The following is a 23,708-nucleotide window of genomic DNA, read 5'->3' on the forward strand; positions in this document are numbered from 1 at the left end:
GATTTAACCATTATCTGGAAATACAAATGTATAAAAATAGAAAAAAAAACAAAAACAAGGTTTAAAAGTTCTTAGTGTGGATGTCTCTTCCGTCTGGGGCAAGGATCCCGCCCCTAAAGGTTTTGGGGATCAGGGAGTTTGAAATGTGATGCTGCACTTGGCTCCTTTAGGTACCTAAAGTGAGATGCAGCAGGAATTCGATTCTACAGGAGTCAATTGTGAAAATGGTGTTGCCGGAAAGAGTCGCCAATTTCAAAAGGGAATTAGATAAATACCTGAAGGGGTAAAATTTGCAGGTCAATGGGGAAAGGCCAGGGGAGTGGGACTAATTGGACAGCTCTTTCAAAGAGCAGGCGCGATGGCCAAATGGCCTCCTTCTGTCCTGTAGCAGTCTATGATTCTGCCATCCAATCCGTTGGCCTTGGCGGAGGGCAGAGAGGCACTGTTTTGGATGGACAGCTCAATAGGAAGAGAAGGGACATCCCACAACAAGCAGTGGTCCGAGGAAGAGTCCTTTATATCAGTGCTGTATAAATAATTCAGTTTTAAAATACAGGGCATGATGTTGTTTTTCTTCTCCTTCGCAGGTTATAACTGTATCCAGCTGATGGCTATAATGGAGCATGCCTACTATGCCAGTTTTGGTTATCAAGTTACCAGCTTCTTTGCTGCATCAAGGTATGACCAGTGTGTTTTCCCTTTTTAAAAGCCACTTTCTTCCTGAAATAGCGTTTAAAGTTTGGGAACTTAGAAAAGCCAAAAACAGTAGGTGAACTTTCATGCTGATGCCACAAGTAAGATGCTTTGATATGATTCGGATCACTAAACTGTGCCCCGAATCTAGGAACAGATTTCCCCAACACACTTTTGTGATAGCACTGCTCTTTAAGGTATTACAGGTGTTAATGAGATGTTAACCCAGGACCCTATCCTCTTGTGTGAGGCGCATTAAAAGATCCCATGGCACTATTCGAAACAGAGCAGGCAATTCCCCCAGTGTCCTGAGCAATATCGCTGCTTCAACCAACATCACCAAAAACAGAGTAGCCCATCGGGTTTCTTGTTGCTGTTTGAGGGAAACTGCTCTGTTCAAAAAGGCAGAGAGGACAGTAATTGCACTTCAAAGTAATTCATTGTCTGTGAATCACTTTGCAATGATTTTGAGAGGTGTGTTAAGACCCTACACTATTGCAAGCCCCAGTTCAAATTTAAAATACTAGGATTATAATGCTAGGATTATAGTCAAGTGTAGTGGTGGAGGTGTGAATTTTTCGTAGTGTCCACATGAACTGTGAAAAGCCCCCAACAGCACAGTTAGAGGTTCTGTCCTTCCCAAATGGTGACTGCAGAGAGTGTTTGAGTGGTTTACAGTAAAGTTCTGCTGGGTGGGGTTTACAGGTCTGGTACTGGTGGAAGAGAATAGATTAATTTAAAGTATCACACACCATGTAAGTTTATTGGTTTGTGCAACTTTTGTTTTTCCCCAATAGTCAACTGGTACGTTAACTGGTAAGTATGTTAACTATACTTGGCGAGAAAGTGCTAGTGCTCTTCAAATAGTTTATCTTCAAGTGCAGAGGAAATAATAAAACATTTGCTTTTCCTATAGCCTCTTTCTTGCCCAAGCCAACAAATTATTTTTTACATCAACTACTACTTGCATTTATATAGCACATTTAATATAGTAAAACGTCCCAACACGCTTCACAGGAGTGATAATCAAATAAAATTTGACACCAAGCACATTAGGAGATATTAGGACAGGTGACCAAAAGCTTGGTCAAAGAGGTGGGTTTTCAGGAGCTTCTTAAAGGAGGAGAGAGAGGTAGAGAGGGGGAGGGGTTTAGGGAGGGAATTCCAGAGCTTAGGGCCGAGGCAGCTGAAGGCATGGTCGTCAATGGTGGAGCGATTAAAATCGGGGATGCGCAAGAAGCAAGAATTGGAGGAGCGCAGAGATCTCGGAGGGTTGTGGGGTTGGAGGAGATTACAGAGATAGGGAGGGGCGAAGCCGTGGAGGAATTTGAAAACAATGATGTGAATTTTAAAATCGAGGCGCTCCTGGACCGGGAGCCAATGTAGGTCAGCGAGCACAGGGGTGATGGGAGAACGGGACTTGGTGCGAGCTAGGATATGGGCAGCAGAGTTTTGGATGAGCTCGAGTTTATGGAGGGTGGAAGATGGGTGGCCAGCCAGGAGAGCATTGGAATAGTGGAATCTACTGGTAACAAAGGCATGGATGAGAGTTTCAGCAGCAGTTGAGCTGAGGCAGGGGTGGAGACAGGCGATGTTACGGAGGTGGAAGTAGGCGGTCTTGGTGATGGAATGGATATGTGGTCGGAAGCTCATCTCAGGGTCAGATAGGCCACCAAGGTTGCAAACGGTCTGGTTCAGCCTCAGACAGTGGCCAGGGAAAGGGATGGAGTTGGTGGCTAGGTAACGGAGTTTGTGGTGGGGACCGAAGATAATGGCTTCGGTCTTCCCAATATTTAATTGGAGGAAATTTTCAGTCATCCAGTCGGACAAGCAGAGTGACAAATCAGAGACGGTGGAAGGGTCGAGGGAGGTGATGGTGAGGTAGAGCTGGGTGTTGTCAGCATACATGTGGAACCTGATGTTGTATTTTCGGATGATGACGCCAAGGGGTGGCATGTAGATGAGAAATAAGAGGGGGCCAAGGATAGATCTTTGGGGGAATCCAGAGGTAACGGTGCGGGAGTGGGAAGAGAAGCCAGGTGATTCTCTGGCTACGACTGTATAGATAAAAAGTGCATTAACTGTTGTTATTTAGGCAAATGCAGCAGCCATTTTGTGCACAAGATGACACCAACAGCAATGAGATGGATGACCTGTTTATCTGTGTTACATAGGAACAGGAGTTGGCCATTCAGCCCCTTGAGCCTGGTCTGCCATTCAGTTGGATCATGGTTGATCTGTATCTTAACTCCACCTAGCCGCCTTGGTTCTGTAACCCTGTTGATTGAGGGAAGTATTCTGATCAGGACACTTCGAATAGCGCCATGGGATCCATACATTATGTGCTCAAATCCTGGAGTGGGGCTCGAACCCATAATCTGACTGACAACAGCTCTGCCAACTGAGCCAAGGTTGACTGAGTAGGAGGAGGGAGTCAACTGGGAGAAGATTTTTTTTGTGTAGTTGAGAATCCACTAGAGGTTGAATTTTTCTCCCTCTCTTCAGGTCAGGAGTGACCCCTGCCCTCTGCTTAGGACCTTTGTGCACAGAGGTATGGTTGGGATTGGAAGCTCAACCTGTGGGCACCCATCAGTGTTTGAAATGTTTTTGTTCTTGAGGTGGAAAGGGGGGACGGTTTGTTTGTTGTTAAGAAGCTGTGAAAATATCACTTCTTTGCAGGCGAGGATAATGTGAGCATTTCTTTCTCTGCTCTCAGCCCCGTGTATTGATTTTACTAAACAAAAAAAAAATGACAGGCCATTTGTGAAGAAATTTATGTAAAGACCCAGAGAGCAATAAAGATCAGCCACTTTTTAAAAGAAAACCACAAAGAGAAAACAAGGAAAGAGGAAACTTAACATGCTCCATTGTGGTTTGTTTGTGTGTGTGCAGTCGCTACGGGACTCCTGATGATCTGAAGGAGCTGGTCGACACTGCCCACTCGATGGGTCTGGTGGTGTTGCTTGACATTGTACACAGTCACGCATCGAAAAACACAGAGGATGGGCTGAACCAGTTTGACGGGACTGATTCCTGCTTCTTCCACTCAGGACCCCGTGGAATTCACAGCCTGTGGGACAGCAGGCTTTTTAACTATTCAAAGTAAGTGGTTTTGAAAATGTCTTACTCAGCCCATTAGTGTTGATTTTTTTTTTCCCTTTTCTCCCCTTCTCTCGATTTATCTAATATATATCCAAGCTGACTAAGGTCTGTTAAGATTTTTTTAGACAGCATCCTGCTGTTGAAGCTCAACAAATTCTTTGTAACTCTCGCTAATTAATTCTCCAAGGGCTCTTTTAGATGGATTTTTTTTTGAAAGTTTTGCCAGAAGGCAGTGAAATCAGAATCACTTTGTTTGAATTTTTTTTTTGAGATTCTTTTTTCCTTTGACTGCTGAGCAAGGGCATCGGGCTGAATCTGTGAGGGTGATTGGTCATACGGGAGTGCCCGCCTGCCAGTCGAGTGCGTCTGAAGCCTCGTTTGTGCAGTGTTCTCTCTGACGCTTGAGGTTGCCCCGTTGCCTGCCTTCTCACCCTCTGCGGGCCACCCCCCTTACCCGTCTTCTGTCTGCTCCAGGCCTCTTCTGCCTCTCTGCAACCACTGCTGCTTCTCTCCTGCCAGCCTGCACTCTGTCAAGTGACCGGCTTTTCCCCAGAGTGCGGGAAACGATTAGAATGTTGCAGAGATAAAACAGGAAGGTGAAGTGTGAAAGGGAGAGGAAGAAAGAAGGAGGAGCAAAGTAGCAACGTAATATGTTTCTATTTCCCTGGTTTACCTTTTTTAAAATAACCAAATAATGATGTTATTCCCAATGTCCAGTGCACACCTCAGTCCCTGCGGGGCCCACTGGTTACGGAAGGTCCCAAGTGTACCGGCAGACACCGCGTGCTCCTTCTGCAGGGCCTGCCGGGCACGGACAAGACCACGGAAGAGAGGCAGACGGTCGGAGCGACCGCCCCCACGGGCCACGTCCATCCTGGACCTGTAGATGGCCATATTGACCAAGCCCAGGAGCTGACCCATGAGGAGGTCCTCCGATTTGCCCCCCCCCTCCCCTGCCACGAGTGGCCAAAGATCAGGAGCGTGGGACTGCAGTGGAGCCAGAAGTCGAGCAGCAGCCCCTTCTCTATCAATTCATACCATTTAATAATATATTTAACCGCCTTTTCTCTGGACTGTTGAACTTAAAGTACTCCAGTATTTCCTCCTGCCTCTCACTGTTTGCTGTATTCCTCTTCCCTGTGTGTTCTTTCCAAATGCTTTACATTTTTTATGTGGTTTGGTGATCAGATTTGAACGTACTGCTCCAAGTGTGTGGTCTGACCAGTGTGCTGTCCATAAGCATGAACATAACCTCTGGAGACTTGAGCCCCGATTATAACTTTGGGGCGCGAGTGTGACTTGGGGGTGGGAACTGGGGTGCGTGTCAAGCTCACTTGGCCGCGCTGACGTAAGACCAGGGCCGTTTTAACTCCTGGGCGTCATTTCCACGTTTTGAAATGAAGCTCTCTCCCGAACCCGGTCGGATTGACTGCTTGGCCGGCCGGAGGGGGGAGGGATTTTGGGCGTCAGGAGATTACCGCCGGGTACTCGAGGGAATGGAGCTTGGCAGTTTGGTTAAGTGGATCTCGGGGTGGGGGGGGGTGGTGAAAGCGGTCGAGGGCTGGGGGAGAAGAGGCCCAAGGTTTCTTTGTGGGTCCCGGAAGACCACTCCCGCTTCTGCTGGCCCACAAGGAAACCATAAAAAGTTTTTAAAAAAAACTTTCCCCCTTTCTTGGTTCTCTTTTGTCCCCGATCCTGCCCACTGCCAGCTTTTTTTGATAGGTCCTTCACTCAGTGAGAGTCACGCGACTGGACGTTAAAATTACTTTAGGGTCCGAATGCCGGTGATGGACTGGGGTGGACAAATGTAAGGAATCTTACAACACCAGGTTATAGTCCAACAATTTTATTTTAAAATCACAAGCTTTCGGAGATTATCCCCTTCGTCAGATGAATGAGTGAAAGGTTCTCAAATCGCATATCTTATATTAGGCTGGGACGACATCACACCAATCAAAAGGTGTCGTTGGTGTTCAAACAGGTCAGTCACGGAGAACAGTACGTCCCAGTACACTGAATATACATTGTGTCAATTACACAGACACAGAGAAAGAGGCCCAAATGGCAGAGAGAGAGAGTATTAAAAACAGATAACTTTTTTCCCCCCCCCCTTTTGCTGGTGGGGTTACGTGTAGCGTGACATGAACCCAAGATCCCGGTTGAGGCCGTCCTCATGGGTGCGGAACTTGACTATCAAGAAGTTGATAGCCTAGTTCCGCACCCATGAGGACGGCCTCAACCGGGATCTTGGGTTCATGTCACGCTACACCTAACCCCACCAGCAAAAGGGGGGGGAAAAAAAAGTTATCTGTTTTTAATACTCTCTCTGCCATTTGGGTCTCTTTCTCTCTGTCTGTGTAATTGTAACAATGTATATTCAGTGTACTGGGACGTACTGTTCTCCGTGACTGGCCTGTTTGAACACCAATGACACCTTTTGATTGGTGTGATGGTGTCCCAGCCTAATATAAGATATGCGATTTGAGAACCTTTTACTCATTCATCTGACGAAGGGGATAATCTCCGAAAGCTTGTGATTTTAAAATAAAATTGTTGGACTATAACCTGGTGTTGTAAGATTCCTTACATTTGTCCACTCCAGTCCATCACCGGCATCTCCACATCTTAACCAGATTGAGCAGTTGGAGAACCTCGCCAGTGTCAGAGGCAACAGTGAGGCCAAGAATCTCAGTGGATGAAAATAAAGGTTGGAGACGTCAAAGCTAAGAGGTTGAGCATGACATGAAGAATTTGGTCTTTGAAGAAGTGATTCGGTCATTGCATTGGAAGAGGAACTTGGGTTTCATGCACTGAGGTCGTGCTCTGAAAGAACAACAACAACTTGCATTTATTTTGCACCTTTAACATAGTAAAACGTCCCAAGGCGCTTCACAGGAGCGAAATCGCACAGAATTTGACACTGAGCCACGTAGAGATATTAGGACAGATGAACAACAGCTTGGACAAAGAGGTAGATTTTAAGGACCATCTTAAAGGAGAAGAGAGGGGTAGAGAGGCGGAGGGGTTTAGGGAGGGAATTCCAGAGCTTAGGGCCTAGGCAGCTGAAGGCACTGACTCCAACGTTGGAGCGATTAAAATCGGGGATGCGCAAGAGGCCAGAATTGGAGGAGCGCAGAGATCTCGGAGGGTTGTAGGGGTGGAGGAGGTTACAGAGATAGGGAGGGGAGAGGCCATGGAGGGATTTGAAAATAAGGATGAGAATTTTAAGGTTCACCAGACTGTTTCCTGGGATGGCGGGATTGTCGTATGAGGAGAGATTGAGTAGACTAGGCCTGTGTTCTCTAGAGTTTAGTAGAATTGAGAGGTGATCTCATTGAAACATACAAAATTCTTACAGGGCTCAACAGGGTAGATGCAAGGAGGATGTTTCCACTGACTGGGGAATCTAGAACCAGGGGTCACAGCCTCAGAATAAAGGGTGTAGGCCATTTAGGACTGAGATGAGGAGACATTTCTTCACTCAGAAGGTGGTGAATCTTTGGAACTCTCTACCCCAGAGACTTGTGGAGGCTCAGTCACTGAGTACATTCAAAACAGAGATCGATAGATTTCTAGACATTAAAGGCATCAAGGGATATGGGGATGGTGCAGGGAAATGAGGTAGAAGATCAGCCATGATCTGATTGAATGGCGGAGCAGGCTAGAAGGGCCGGGCGACCTACTCCTGCTCCTATTTTCTTATGTTTAAAATCGGGGTTCCCGGATCAGGAGCCAATGTAGGTCAGTGAGCACGGGGTGATGGGTGAACGGGACTTGGTGCGAGTTAGCATATGGGCAGCAGAGTTTTGGATGAGTAGAAAGAAGTTGAAGAAATTTGTCAGAATCATCAGCAAAAGAGGATCAGCAAAAAAACATATAATGAAGGGAACAGCGTGATAGCGAAGACCGAGCCTTAGCAACAAGACAGCTTGGAGAGATCTGAGAGGAAACTCGAGAGCTGTGGTTGTAGACCATGTGATGTCTAACTTGTTTAGAAAGGTACAGTGCTGAATCCTGTTTTGGGCTGCACAGAACGTGAAGGTCCCACTTTCAGTCCTTGGTACCTGCTGAGTCAGTCGACCTCAGCCAGGTCAGTGCTGGTGCTACAGCCAGAGGCCCTGCTTCTTTTTACTTTTGAGATGTGTGTGTATGTATCCTAACTCGCACCAAGTCCCGTTCTTCCATCACCCTGTGCTTGCTGACCTACACTGGCTCCTGGTCCGAGAACGCCTTGAATTTTAAAAGTCTTGTCCTCATGTTCAAATCCCTCCATGGTCTTGCCCCTTCCCTATCTCTGTAACCTCCTCCAGCCCTACAACCCTCCGAGATCTCTGCGCTCCTCCAGTTCTGGCCTCTTGCACATCTTCGATTTTCTTCGCTCTACCATTGGCGGCCGTGCCTTCAGCTGCCTAGGCCCTAATCTCTAGAATTCCCCTCCAAACCTCTCTGCTTTGCTCTCCTCCTTCAAGATGCTCCTTAAAATCTACTTCTTTGACCAAGCATATTTGGTCACCTCTCCTAATATCTCTTTGTGTCTCAGTGTCAAATCCTGTCTGATAACTCTCCTGTGAAGCGCCTTGGGACGTTTTTACTACGTTAAAGGCGCGATATAAATGCAAGTTGTTGCGTCCTTCCTGTGATCTCCTTAACTCTGGTGCCCTCCACAGTCAGGATGCCTACTGACACTCTCCGTCCAGCCTAGTATGTGAGGAACGGCCGTTTCTCCTGCTGCCTCCTTCTCCCTAACATAAATCATCCTGTTCAGGAGGGAAAGGGGAGCAATCTGAACAAAAAACACATTTCCTCATAATAGGTAGGTCAGAACAGGGTCGTGTTTATGGTGTAAAGGTTATTGATTTTCCTGTTGTTTTTGATGAATCTGTTAATGTTTTGAGACTTTGAAATCCGGTGGAGCGAGGGATACGTTTTTCTTTCTGTTGTGAAACTCGGTATCTTTTTTTTGCTTGAAATGTTGAAAAGGTATCGGTGTTGGGAGCTAATTGGCCTCCTTCCTCCTCAAAAATGACAGGTGCTGCTAAATTATGAAAAAGGAACCCTTTTAAAAGTCACCAGAGATTGGAAAAGTGCAGTGTTTGTGGCTATCTTGAGATAATAAAAACCATATTTAACTGGAAACACATGGCTACTTATCTTTTGAACTGACACTGCAGATTGGAGTAGCTACAGAGTGCATCACGACATGCTGAAATTGCAGAGTCCCAGGTCAGCCTCCAACGAGAAGCAGTTTCCATGATGGGGTAATGGAAATGTCCTCCGATGGCCTGCCGGGTAAAGGCACTGGTGCAGCACCAACCCAGAGAGAGCCTCCGATTCAATCATGAGCCTCCAGAGTCAGATGATCACTGCTGGCACAGCAGAAGGGACGCTATAACTCACCTCTCCATCACTGGGCAATGCAAGGGATAGAAACATAGAAAATAGGAGCAAGAGTAGGCCATTCGGCCCCTTCGGGCCTGCTCCGCCATTCAAAATGATCATGGCTGATCGTCTAACTCAGTACCCTGTTCCCGCTTTTTTCCCATTTCCCATATCCCTTGATCCCTTTAGCATTAAGAAACATATCTATCTCCTTGAATACATCTAATGACTTGGCCGCCACTGCCTTCTGTGGTAGAGAATTCCACAGGTTCACCACCCTCTGAGTGAAGAAATTTGTAGAAACATTTACCAGAGTTCCAGCTCCAAATCGTTGTCCATCTCCTGTTTGAATCTGTGCCAGCCCCTTGGTGTCAGCTGTGGCTCAGTGGGCAGCACTCTCGCCTCCGGTTCAGAAGGTCGTGAGTTCGAGCCCCTACTCCAGAGACTTGAATCCATAATCCAGGCTGATACTCCCAGTACAGTACTGAGGGAGTGCTGCACTGCCGGAGGTGCCATCTTTCGGATGAGACGTTAAACCGAGGCCCCGCCTGCCCTCTCGGGTGGATGTAAAAGATCCCACAGCCACTATTTCAAAGGATAGGGTAGTTCTCCCTGGTGTTCTGGGCCAATATTTATCCCTCAACCAGTATCACTAAGATCAGATTATCTGGTCATTATCCCTTTGCTGTTTGTGGGACTTTGCTGTTTACAAATTGCTGTTTTCTACATTACAACAGTGACTACAATTAAAAAATACTTCGTTGGCTGTAAAGTGCTTTGGGACGTCCTGAGGCCGTGAAAGGCACTATACAAATGCAAGTCTTTCTTTCTTTACATTGCACCTTCCAGCAGGAGCAATGATCAGGAATGGCCTGTTTTTTAACTCCAGTTCCCAGGGATGAAAAGGCCAGTTGCTGTGATTAGCTGACCCAGCACAGACAGTAGATCTGCTGGCCTGCACCATTTGGTACTGAGCTCGGTCGTGCCATCTAGTTGTAAATATGCTACTATTAATACTATCAAGTGTTGTTAATCCTTCTTAATAATAACTTCCACAATGATTCAGGCCCGAGTGTGACCGAACATGCAAGCTTTATTATAGACACCAGAACAACGTTCTAATGCGGTGAGACCAAATAACAAGTATTTATATAACAATGTTCTAATAGTTACATCAAATAAACAAGGATGGTACAACTTGTCCCTGAGAAGTTTCAAGCTGGTCAGGCCTGGTTTACAGGGTGTGTGGGCCTCCGCCGTCACGGGAAGCTGCTTCGAACTGGAGTAATGTAAGGAATCTTACAACACCAGGTTATAGTCCAACAATTTTATTTTAAAATCACAAGCTTTCGGAGACTATCTCCTTCGTCAGGTGAGAACACTCACTCACCTGACGAAGGCGATAATCTCCGAAAGCTTGTGATTTTAAAATAAAACTGTTGGACTATAACCTGGTGTTGTAAGATTCCTTACATTTGTCTACCCCAGTCCATCACCGGCATCTCCACATCATCGAACTGGAGTGGGACAGTGTCCCAGTTTATATATCTTTTTGAAGTATATTTGCTTCTGGTAGCTTAACCAAATTAGTCCCATGATGTCATCTGTCCCGTGACACCTCCCCCCCCCCCCCCCCCCCCCACTCGGGTGCCCATTATTCCAGACATCTTTATCCAATCTATGGTGTTAATTGTTATCCGTTCTATCTATCTTATGGGGGAGGGATGTGCCCTTACCTTTCTGTTATTTCGATTGTTCGAATGCAGACATTTAAGATGTCTCACTCTGTATATGCCAATCACGAAGGTTACCTAATTACCTGAACAAACCTCCTATGATTAACATAACAGAATTAGTCTGTGTCCAGGTCCCGAGTCTTTACTTATGCCTTGGGATGTTTTGTTATCTTCAGTGTGTCTGTTTCACACTTATATTGTCTCTGCAATACTCCCAATCACTTTGCCCGATGGCCTGATGTCGGGCGTATCGTTTCCTGCGGAATGCTGGCTCCCTTTGTATTCTCACAGGCGCAAGGCCTGCGCTTTGCTTTTTAGCCAAGTGTCTGAAGCTTTGCAGGATAGGATACATGACTATGATTTGGTCTAGAAATCGTATTTCTTACAGGTTCCGAGGATCTGTGCTGTTAGCAATGAGCGGTTACTCAAAAAATGTCTTGTCACAGACTTTTAACTCAATGAATTGAAACAAATCAGTGTAACAAAGCACACGTTTCCTAACTCCTTTCGTTGCCAGCACAAAAATCTTGTAAAAATTCAATGGGTTTTAAATGGAGTTACTGAAGATTAAGAGATGGTTATTGATTTGAATTTTTCTTTGACTAGCAATCGACAACAGTCCTGTGCTCTGTTTATGGCACTGTCACAAACCCAATATATTCATGCAGATGTAAAAGCTGATTGAGAATACTTTGCCATTTATTTCAGGGCTCCCTTTCCAACCTACAGCCTGTGTGCAAGTGAGGATTAGAATACAAGGAGGAGTGGAGGATTATCCCTGACATTTTTACAATAGGAAGATAGCCCATTGTGTTCAAATAATTTTTTTTCTCCCCCATTATTCAGGTTCTTTAATTATATAAATTTGCCAGAAACTTATGAGTTTCATAAGTGATGGACAGGAGATGATTAAATGACAAGAAGTGATAATGGTGCAAGACAAAAGGAGGCAATAATGAAAGAAATTAGAGGAATAAAAGATATATACGAGACCCAGAAGACGTATGAATGGGTAAAGCAGAGGGTGAGGCAAGTGTGGGAAACCTGGCAAAACAGAGAACCTCCAGTTTGTTGTTGTGCCATTGTCATATTACCAGACTGCCTAAATGGAACACCTCTGATCCTTTAGACTGGAGATTAGAAGACACATTTTTCTACAAATGAGTCAGTATATGGAACAGATTGCCAGCAAAAGCAATTTGTGCTGTATTGATTTAATTCTTTCAAAAAAAGAGCTGATAGTATCTGATAGTAAATGGGATTAAAGTTTATATAGATACATATAAAGAAAGAAGCCTGCATTTCTATAGTGCTTTTCACAATCTCAGGACGTCCCAAAGCGCTTTACAGCCAATGGATTACTTTTTGTAATGTAGGACACGCGGCAGCCAATTTGCGCACAGTAAGGTCCCACAAACAGTAATGAGATAAATGACCAGATCATTTGTTTTAGTGATGCTGATTGAGAGATAAATATTGACCAGGACACCATGGAGAACTCCCCTGCTCTTCTATGAATAGTGCAATGGGATCTTTTATGTCTACCTGAGAGGGCATATGGGACCCTGGTTTAACGTCTCATCCGAATGACGGCACCTCAGACAGTGCAGCACTCCCTCAGTACAGGACTGAGAGTGTTGGGCTAAATTTTGCACTCAAGCCTCTCGAGTGGGTCCGGAACCCACGGCCTTCTGCATCAGAGGCGAGAGTGCCACCCAATGAGCCACAGCTGACACTATAAACCGAGATGATCAAATATTTCTGGGAGCAGTTGGGGAAAGTGGGCACCACTCAAGCGAAGGGCATCAGAAGTGAATCGTGGGGAAAAGGCCTTCTGGCCTTAACGCTGACAATATATCAGCTTCAGGCTTTAACTACCGCTCCCATTTGCTCGCGGACTTCCAAAAAGTAATCCATTGGCTGTAAAGCGCTTTGGGACGTCCTGAGGTTGTGAAAAGCACTATAGAAATGCAGGCTTCTTTCTTTATATGTATCTATATAAAATTTAATCCCATTTACTATCAGATAATAATTAAGCTCTTTTTTTTGAAAGAATTAAATCAATACAGCACAAATTGCTTTTGATGGCAATCTGTTCCATATACTGACTCATTTGTAGAAAAATGTGTTTTCTAATCTCCAGTCTAAGGTGCTCCATTTAGGCAGTCTGGTAATATGACAATGGTACAACAACAAACTGCATTTATATAGCGCCATTAACGTAGCAAAACATCCCAAGGCACTTCACAGGAGCGTTATCAAACAAAATTTGACACCAAGCCACATAAGGAGATATTGAGACAGGTGATCAAGAGATAGGTTTTAAGGAGGGGTAAGAGGCGGAGAGGTTTAGGGAGGGAATTCCAGAGCTTAGGGCCCAGGCAGCTGAAGGCACGGCCGCCAGTGGTGGAGTGATTAAAATCGGGGATGTGCAAGAAGCCAGAGTTGGAGGAGCGCAGAGATCTCGGAGGGTTGTATTGAGGGCCAGGAGGTTAGAGGCTGGGAGAGGTGCGAGGCCATGGAGGGATTTGAAAACAAGGATGAGGATTTTAAAATGAAGACATTCCTGGACCGCGAGCCAATGTGGGTCAGCGAGCACAGGGGGTGAGGGATGACTTGGTGCGAGTTAGGATACGGGCAGTAGAGTTTTGGATGAGCTGAAGTTTATGGAGGGTTGAAGGTCGGAGGCCGGCCAGGAGAGCATTGGAATAGTTGAGTCTGGAGGCCAGGTCCATTCTGGAGTGTAACCCGCTGTGTAATTCGTGTTACGTGCTGTATTTTCAGCTGGGAAGTACTGCGATTCCTGCTGTCCAATCTGCGCTGGTGGGTGGAGGAGTATTATTTCGACGGCTTTCGGTTTGATGGAGTGACGTCCATGGTATATCACCACCATGGCACGGGTAGGCATCATCGATTTTAAAGTTTAAAAAATAAACTTTTCAAAAAGTACTGTTATTTTAAAAGCTTTCTTTTCTTTAGTTGCCACGTTCTGCTGTTTAGTATTATCAGATTACGGTGTCGGTCGTGGCTCAGTGGTAGCACTCTCGCCTCTGAGGGAGTGCTGCACTGTAAGAGTGCCATCTATCAGATGGGACATTAAACCAAGGCCCCCGTCTACCCCTTCGGGTGGATGTCAGAGATCTCACGGCATTATTTCGAAGCAGAGCAGGGGAGTTCTCCCAGGTGTCCTGGGCCAATATTTATCCCTCAATTAACATCACTCAAAAAAAACAAAACAAATTATCTGTTCATTTATCACATTGCTGTTTGTGGGATCTTGCTGGACGCAGATTGGCTGTCATATTTCCTACATTACGATGGCACCTCAAAAAGTACTTAATTGGCTGTAAAGTGCTTTGGGACGTCCTGAGGTCATGAAAGGTGCTATAAAAATACAAGTCTTTCTTTCCTTTAGAATCTAATTCTGTGCAGAACCTGACCTTTGTAGTGCAGAGGGTAGCTTTTTATTTGTTCATTTCCAGTATCTTTGGCGGTAACTCGTCGCTGAAGAGTCGCCAAACTACCGAGGAATCAGACAAGTGGAGTTGGCTGTTTGGGTTAAGGGCTTCTACCCTTGCAGTATGAAGCCATCAGGTACCAGGTCTCTGCTGCATTAGCTGGGGGTGCTGCACACAAAAGGCATACCGTCAGGGAGGCCTTTCAACCCAGGATTGGAGGCAAAATTCCAGCTGAGGACTCATCTAACAAAAAAATCTATAGATCTCATTCTTGAAAACTCCAATTAACCCCCAGCATCCACAGCCATCTCTGGGAGAGAGTTCTAGATTTCTACCACCCTTTCTGTGAAAAAGTACTTCCTGATTTCATCCCAGAAAGGCCAAGCTCTAATTTTAAGGTTATGCCCCCTTGCTCTTGATTCCCCCACCGGAGGAATTAGTTTCTCTGTGTCTACCCTATCGAATCCTTTTAACGTTTTTAAACACCTTGATCATCTCAGCCCTCACTGTACTGAAACATCGGATTAGACTATGTGCTCAGCTCTCGTAGTGGGGTATCAACCCCGTGTGACTCAGAGGGCAAAATGTGCAAAGAGCCAAGCTGCCAGCCAAATTCTCAATTGCTACTTGACTCAGATCATCAATTACAGCACAGACTGAGAATTGAATGGGGGACATCTTTTTATACCGGAAAAAAAAATGAGGTGAAGGACGTCTTTTGTAGTAGAATCTATGTTTCAGTCACGTACTGGAGCACTGGGCTGTGTAACACCTTTTTAAAAACATCTGTCCCACAATTTCCGTCTTTCTGCAGGTGTCAGTTTTTCTGGAGATTACAGTGAATATTTTGGGCTTCAGGTTAATGAGGATTCCTTGGTCTATCTGATACTGTCAAACCATCTGCTTCATACCTTCTACCCAGACTTCATCACCATAGCAGAGGTAATGTGTGACTGCCTGTTTGGTAACACTGTATTTTTGTTCATTGCTACAGAGTTAAGCACATTTATTTTGATTTGAGATGTTTCTTGTACTTAATGCCATGTTAGCTTCTTTTGTGAAGGTGTGAACTTCAAGATGAGGAATGTTTGCACTGGGGAATGGGACACTTTCACATTTCAAGCAAGGAATCTTACAACACCAGGTTATAGTCCAACTGTTTTATTTGAAAAATCACAAGCTTTCGGAGGCTTTCTCCTTCGTCAGGTGACGAAGGAGAAAGCACGGGATATAGTAAAGCTCCCTCTTCTCTGCTTCATGGCTACTATTCATCTCCCACACCAGGCACCCCGTGGCTTCTCTGAGATAAATTGCAACTTTAGTGATGGGTGGGGTTTTGTACTGTGGGCCCATGTCTGCTAAGAACGGGAGTAAGACCCACCTCACAGGCAACTGACAGACGATCTTCAGTCTGGACTCCATTTGAATCCATGGCACAGAGGTGAAAGACCAGTGTCTAATCCAGACGCTCCTAGTTATTAATTACAAGCATGGAAGCAAAACGTAGTTGTGAGGTTGCTCCTTTCGTTATATAGCTGACTATTTCGTTTCCATTTAATCACCTCTAAATGGTGCTCAGCGGTTTATTAATTCTTGGTATGAACGATGTACCTTCAATTTTTTGGACCAGCTCGAGGCCGTGATATTTTTTTCCCTGCTGAGCACTGTTCCTGAATCTTACTGTGACAGCTCAGTTCTCGTCCAAAGCTTCTTCACTTTCTTCCCTCCCCACCCCCCCACCCCCCCACACCCCCCCCCTCCTATCTCTCTGCCAATGAAGGATTAAGCAGTGAAACCAATATGGAGAGCCTGGAGAAGCTGGGATTGTTCTCCTTAGAGCAGAGAAGATTAATTGGAGATTTAATAGAAGTGTTCAAAAATATGAATGGCTTTTGAAGAATAAATAAGGTGAAACTGTTTCCACTGACAGAAGGATGGGTAACCAGAGGGGACAGATTTAAGGTAATTGGTAAAATAATCAGAGGGGAGGTGAAGAGAAATTTTTAAGACACTCCTTCAAACCTACCTCTTTGACCAAGCTTTTGGTCACCTGTCCTAATATCTCCTTATGTGGCTCGGTGTCAGATTTTGTCTAATAACGCTCCTGTGAAGCACCTTGGGAAGTTTTACTACATTAAAGGTGCTATAGAAATGCAAGTTGTTGTTGCATTCACATTGCACTTTGTGTGAGGCAATTCACAGTCACTAAATTACTGTTTTTTTTTTCTCTATTATTAGTTCTGGGGATGTGGGTGATGCTTGCAAGACAGTAATTATTGCCCATCCCTTATTGCCTTGACAGCAGTGAGTCAATCCCCTTAGCGTGGGACTGGAGTCACATGTAGGCCAGATTGGGGAGAGGGTTCCAGATTCCCTGAAGAACATTGGAGACCCAGTTGTGTTTTTCCAACATTCCGGCAACTTTCATGGTGCTGTGACTATTGTTATGCAGGCAAATACGGCAGCCGCTTTGCACACAGCAAGATCCCACATGCAGCAGAGAGATGAATCTGTTCACTTGGTGACGGAGCACTAAAGACGCTACAACCGGCAACTTTGAAATTGACATTAATGCAAATTGTTAATGGTTTTCGCTTTTTGGCCGATATAAGAGACTGCCCGTTTTAAAGGTGGACGTTTTAAGTGGTGGGGAGGTGGGGACTGGACCATGAAACTGGTCACTGTCGTTCAGCAGAGTAGACTTAGACATTCTTTTCACGCAAACTGTGTATCAGTGCTCGGAATGAGGTGACATCAGTGTGAAGCGTTTTTATTTTCCCATTTTACGTGTGTGTTTCAATTGTGATACCAACTCCAAAATAGGAGTATGATCCCATGGAGATAATGCTGCCACGTGCAGAATAAATCACTCTCTCGCCTACCTTTGGGCTAAATGACGGATCCAAACATAATTTATCAGCGCCCCCTCTCTATAAAGTCCTATATCCGTCTCCTAATGCTGGAGGAAACATTCTGATCTAATGTAAGCAGGCAGTGCGTTTACCCACAATTCTCAGCGGGTGGCCGAATTAACCCTTTGTGCACTGCAGATCACCTGCTTAAAAAAAAAAGTGTGTAAGGATTAACCCAGCAACTAAAGGCCAGTCAGTTTAACCTCGGTGGTGGGGAAACTTTTAGAAACGATAATCCAGGACAGAATTAACAGTCACTTGGACGAGTGTGGATTGATCAGGGAAAGCCAGCTCGGATTTGTTAAAGGCAAATCGTATTTAACTAACCTGATAGAGTTTTTCGGTGAGGTAACAGCGAGGGTAGATGAGGGCATTGCAGTTGATGTGTATATGGACTTTTAAAAAGCCTTTGATAAAGTGCCACGTGGAAGGCTTGCTATTAAGATTGTGGAATAAAGGGGGCAATAGCAAAATGGATGCAGAATTGGCTAAATGACAGGAAACAGAGAGAAGTGGTGAGCGGTTGTTTTTCGGACTGGAGGGAGATGTACAGTGGTGTTCCCCAGGGGTCGGTGCTGGGACCACTGCTTTTCTTGATATATATTAATGACTTGGACTTGGGTGTACAGGGCACAATTTCAAAATTTGCAGATGACACAAAACTTGGAAGGGTAGTAAACAGTGAGGCGGATAGTGATGGACTTCAAGAGGATATAGACAGGCTGGTGGCATGGGCGGACATGTGGCAGATGAAGTTTAATGCGGAAAAATGCGAGGTGATGCATTTCAGTAGGAAAAATGAGGAGAGGCAATATAAACTAGAGGGTACAATTCTAAAAGGGGTACAGGAACAGAGAGATCTGGGGGTATATGTGCACAAATCGTTGAACGTGGCAGGGCAGATTGAGAACGCGGTTAATAAAGCATACGGGATCCTGGGCTTTATAAATAGAGGCATAGAGTACAAAAGTATGGAAGTCATGATGAACCTTTATAAAACACTGGATCGACCACAACTGGAGTATTGTGTCCAGTTCTGGGCACCGCACTTTAGGAAGGATGTGAAGGCCTTAGAGAGGGTGCAGAGGAGATTTACTAGAATGATTCCAGGGATGAGGGACTTAAATTACGTGGATAGACTGGAGAAGCTGGGATTGTTCTCCTTGAAACAGAGAAGGTTGAAAGGAGATTTGATCGAGGTATTCAAAATCATGAAGGGTCTAGACAGAGTGGATAGAGAGAAACTGTTCCCATTGCAGAAGGATCAAGAACCAGAGGGCATAGATTTAAGGTGATTGACAAAAGAACCAAAGGTGACATGAGGAAAAACATTTTTACACAGCGAGTGGTTAGGATCTGGAATGCACTGCCCGAGGGGGTGGTGGAGGCAGATTCAATCATGGCCTTCAAAAGGGAACTGGATAAGTACTTGAAATGAAAAAATGTGCAGGGCTACTGGGATAGGGTGGGGGAGTGGGAATAGCTGGATTGGTCGTGCATGGAGCCGGCGTGAACTCAATGGGCCGAATGGCCTCCTTCCGTGCTGTAACCTTTCTATGATTCTGTGATTCTATTTCCTGTTTCATGTGGGACAAGCATATCGAGGATTGACAGGGTAGCTTCTGTCACAGGGCCATGTCATAGAATCATACAGCACAGAAGGAGGCCATTCGACCCATCATGCCTGTGCTGGCTCTTTGAAAGAGCTATTCAATTAGTCCCACTCCCCCTGCTCTTTCCCTAAAGCCCTGCAGTTTTCCCCTTTTTACGTATTTATCCAATTCTCTTTTCAAAGTTATTATTGAATCTGCTTCCACCACTCTTTCAGGCAGTGCATTCCAGATCATAACAACTCGCTGCGTTAAAAAAAAAAGTTTCCTCAAGTCCTCCTGGCTTTTTTGCCAATTATTTTAAAACTGTGTGTTTTGGTTACCGAGCCTCCTGCCAGTGGAAACAGTTTCTCCTTCTCTGCTCTGTCAAAACACCTCATCATTTTGATTTCCTCTATTAAATCTCCCCTTAACCTACTCTGCTCTAAGGAGAAATATCCCAGCTTCTCCAGTTAACTGAAGTTCTGCATCCCTGGTACCATTCGAATGAATCTCCTCTGCACCCTCTCCAAGGCCTTGACGCCCTTTCTAAAGTGTGGTGCCCAGAATTGGGCACAATACTCCAGCTGCGGCCTAACCAGTGATTTATAAAGATTTAGTATAACTTCCTTGCTTCTGTACTGTATGCCCAAGATCCCGTGTGCTTTTTTAACAGCCTCCTCAACTTGTCCTGCCTCCTTGTGTACAAACACCTCCCGGTCTCTCTGTTCCAGCACTCCCTTTAAAATTATACCATTTAGTTTATTTTGCCTCTCCTCATTCTTCCTACCAAAATGTATCACTTCACACTTCTCTGCGTTAAATTTCATCTGCCATGTGTCTGCCCATTTCACCAGTCTGTCTGTGTCCTCCACATTGTTTACTACGTTTCTAAGCTTTGTGTCATCTGCAAACTTTGAAATTTACACCCAAGTTGTCAGGTCTTCACTGTTTGACTGGCAAACAAAGGCCTTTGGAACTCATTTTTTTGAAGTTTTTTTTTAAAGTTGTTCCCGCTTCCTAAATGGATGTTGGGAGAAAAAGTTTTTTAAAAAAAACTTTACTTCACCTTTCCTTTATATTAATATTAAAACTTGCAGTAAAAAGGAGTGAAAGAGAAAAGGGGGAAAGTGCTGGAGAAGCATTTAAACTTTTTGGTATTCATGTAAAATTGTATGTTTCAGTAGTTGAGAGTTAAAATTTGCAATAATAAGGTCATTCCAGATGTTTTGAGTAGTTCCGTTGCTGTAGTATTAGAATTGTGCCCAGGGTGTGAGTCGTGACAAATTGCCGAAGTGCTTGTCCCATGGAAAGAGAAGTTTCCCTGAATTACCGTAATGTAAGAGTTAATGCCTCATTGATAGTAACAAACAGAGCTGAATCATTGCACTGAAGAAAAATGTGATTACGCACGAGTTGGTCTTGACCAATGGCCAGCTGCCGCGGTTATGGTTTTCTGGTTCAGGAATATGCCTGGTTCAAGCCCTCCTGCTGCCACTTCTGCAGTAGTTGCCGGTACTGTGACTGATCTAACATTGTATAATGGGCAAGTTTAAAACCAAGTCTTTGAACAACTTCTGCTAGCATCAGCAGACTGCATCTACAGGCAAGGGCACTGACCAATGTGAAACATTGAGGGAGCAGGACTGAGGCAGACTGCTATGAAGATCTCTTACTGATTCACACGTTACAAACGTGATTGATCACTTGTAAGAACAAGAGAATAGCTAAGGAAAAGGTGGGACCTGTCAGGGATGATAAGGGTAACTTGTGTGTAGAAGCAGAGGATGTGGGTAGGGTTTTAAATGAATATTTTGACTCTGTATTCACAAAGGAAAGGGATGATCTGGACGTAGTAGTTAAAGAGGAGAGGTGTGAAATATTGGATAAGGTAAACATAACGAGAGAGGAAATACTAGAGGGACTGGAATCCTTGAAAGTTGATAAGTCACCAGGGCCGGATGGATTGTTTCCGAGGCTATTGAAGGAAGCCAGGGAGGAAATAGCGGATGCTCTGAGGATCATTTTCCAATCCTCACTAGATACAGGGGAGGTACCGGAGGACTGGAAGACTGCAAAAGTAGTACCATTGTTTAAAAAGGGTAAGAGGGAAAGACCGAACAATTATAGGCCGGTCAGTCTTACCTCGGTGGTGGGCAAACTATTAGAATTAATACTGAGAGATAGGATAAACTGTCACTTGGAAAGGCATGGTTTAATCAGGGATAGTCAGCATGGATTTGTTCAGGGAAGGTCAAGCCTTACAAATCTAATTGAATTCTTTGAGGAAGTGACAAGGAGGATTGATGAGGGTAGTGCAGTGGATGTTGTCTACATGGATTTTAGTAAGGCATTTGACAAGGTCCCACATGGCAGATTGGTCAGAAAGGTAAAAGCCCATGAGATACAGAGAAATGTGGCGAATTGGATCCAAAATTGGCTCAGTAACAGGAAACCAAGGGTAAAAATCAATGGATGTCTTTGCGAATGGAAATCCGTTTCCAATGGTGTGCCACAGGGCTCAGTGTTGGGTCCCTTGCTGTTTGTGGTATATATTATTGATTTGGACTTGAATGTAGGGGGCATGATTGGCAAATTTGCAGATAACACAAAAATTGGCCGTGTAATTGTTAGTGATGAGGATGGCTGTAGACTCCAAGAAGATATCAATGGGTTGGTGGAGTGGGTGGAAAAGTGGCAAATGGAGCTCAACCCGGAGAAGTGTGAGGTAATGCACTTAGGGAGGGCAAACAGTAAAAGGGAATACGCAGTAAACAGGAATATATTGAGAGGGGTAGAGGAAGTGAGAGACCTTGGAGTGCATGTGCACAGGTCCTTGAAGGTGGCAGTACAGGTAGATAAGGTTGTGAAGAAGGCATACGGAATGCTCTCCGTTATTAGCCGAGGTATAGAATACAAAAGCAGGGATGTAATGATGGAACTGTATAAAACGCTGGTAAGGCCGCAGCTGGAGTATTGTGCACAGTTCTGGTCACCACATTACAGGAAGGATGTAATTGCTGTGGAGAGAGTGCAGAGAAGATTTACAAGAATGTTGCCAGGGCTTGAAAATTGCAGCTACGAGGAGAGATTGGATAAGCTGGGGTTGTTTTCCTTGGAGCAGAGGAGGCTGGGGGGACTTGATTGAGGTGTACAAAATTATGAGGGGCCCAGATGTTGTAGACAGGAAGTACCTGTTTCCCCTAGCGGAGAGTTCAAGAACTAGAGGACATAGATTTAAGCTGATTGGCGGAAGGATTAGAGGGTACATGAGGAAAAACTTTTTTCCCAGAGGGTGGTGGGTGTATGGAATTCGCTGCCTGAATTGGTGGTAGAGGCAGGGACCCTCAACTCTTTTAAAAAGTACCTGAACCTGCACCGAAAGTGCTGTAAGCTGCAGGGCTACAGACCGGGTGCTGGAGGTGGGATTAGAATGGGCACCTGGTTGTTCTTTGAGCCGGCGTGGACACGATGGGCCGAATGGCCCCCTTCTGTGCTGTATCTTTTCTATGGTTCTAAAAGATGGCACCGGATTTTGGAGTTTGCAAGTTTAAAAAGATGCATAATAGTCAGGCCACTGCCCTCGCCCGGCCCGTCCGGCTACTGACCGCTCCTAGTAGGTGGAACTGTGGCAGATGGATTTCAATGTGGGGAGGTGTGAGGTCATCCACTTTGTATCCAAGAAAGATAGATCAGAGTATTTTCTAAATGGTGAGAAGCCAGGAACTGTGGAGGAGCAGAGAGATTTCGGGGTCCAAGTACAGTAATCACTGAAAACTAGTGGACAGGTAGAAAAAATAACTGGAAAGACCAATGAAATGTTGATCTTTATCTCAAGGGGGCTGGAGTACAATGGGGTGGAAGTTATGTTACAGTTATATAAAGCTCTGGTTAGACCCATTTAGAATATTGTGTTCAGTTCAGGGCATTGCACCTCAGGAAGGATATTTTGGCCTTGGAGGGGGTGCAGCACAGATTCACCAGAATGTTACCAGGGCTAAACGGGTTAAATTATGAGGACAGGTTGCAGAGACCAGGCTTGTATTCCCTCGAGTATAGAAGATTAAGGGGTAATCTAATTGAGATATTTAAGATGATTAAAGGATTTGATAGGGTAGATAGAGAGAAACTATTTCCTCTGGTGGGGGGAGTCCAGAACAAGGGGGCATAACCTCAAAATTAGAGCCAGGCCGTTCAGGGGTGATGTCAGGAAGCACTTCTTCACACAAAGGGGAGTGGAAATCTGGAACTCTCTCCCCCAAAAAGCTGTTGACGCTGGGGGTCAATTGAAAATTTCACAACTAAGATTGGTAGATTTTTGTTCATCAAAAGTATTAACGGAACCAAGGCAGGTAGATGGAGTCAATGTACAGATCAGCCAAGATCTAATTGAATGGCAGAGCAGGCTCAAGGGGCTGAATGGCCTCCTCCTGTTCCTACGTTCCAAAAGTCGGAAAATACCACGCTGACAGATCACGTAGTCACGTAGTTTAAAACCAGTCAGATTTATTTATAGTATAATACACAGAAGCGAAATGATACGGAACTCGCACGTGAGGTTTTTTTTTTACGAACAGTTGGAATCTATTCATCAGGAGTTAAATACCTTTTTAGAACATATTTCTTAAGAGTGCAATAATGATTAGATTACAGGATGAAACAGTCAGGTATGTCACTTGGTCGACCTTCCAGGTGTAATGTTGGATGTGGATGATGATAACCCCAGAGCCGGCCAAAATTTCTAAGCTTATAACTGACTGTATACAGTAGATACTTGTTTTGATCTGGATAGGCAACAGCAACACAATGGAACAGAGCTGTGTCTGTTTAATGCAAATT

General features: G+C 44.9%; 1 protein-coding gene across 2 annotated transcripts in view; it reads left to right on the forward strand.

Moving 5' to 3' along the window:
- The window catches only part of LOC137327517 (1,4-alpha-glucan-branching enzyme-like), a 426,685-nt gene that overhangs the window by 222,033 nt on the left and 180,944 nt on the right, over window positions 1-23,708 (forward strand). For both annotated transcript variants that reach the window (XM_067993414.1, XM_067993415.1), the window contains exons 6-9: window positions 588-678; window positions 3,586-3,795; window positions 13,695-13,810; window positions 15,183-15,310. In XM_067993414.1, the coding sequence (XP_067849515.1) occupies window positions 588-678; window positions 3,586-3,795; window positions 13,695-13,810; window positions 15,183-15,310 (545 nt within the window). The remainder of the gene's footprint in view (window positions 1-587; window positions 679-3,585; window positions 3,796-13,694; window positions 13,811-15,182; window positions 15,311-23,708) is intronic.

This window comes from Heptranchias perlo, chromosome 11, assembly GCF_035084215.1.
Source record: "Heptranchias perlo isolate sHepPer1 chromosome 11, sHepPer1.hap1, whole genome shotgun sequence".
In the NCBI taxonomy this organism is placed as follows: domain Eukaryota; kingdom Metazoa; phylum Chordata; class Chondrichthyes; order Hexanchiformes; family Hexanchidae; genus Heptranchias; species Heptranchias perlo.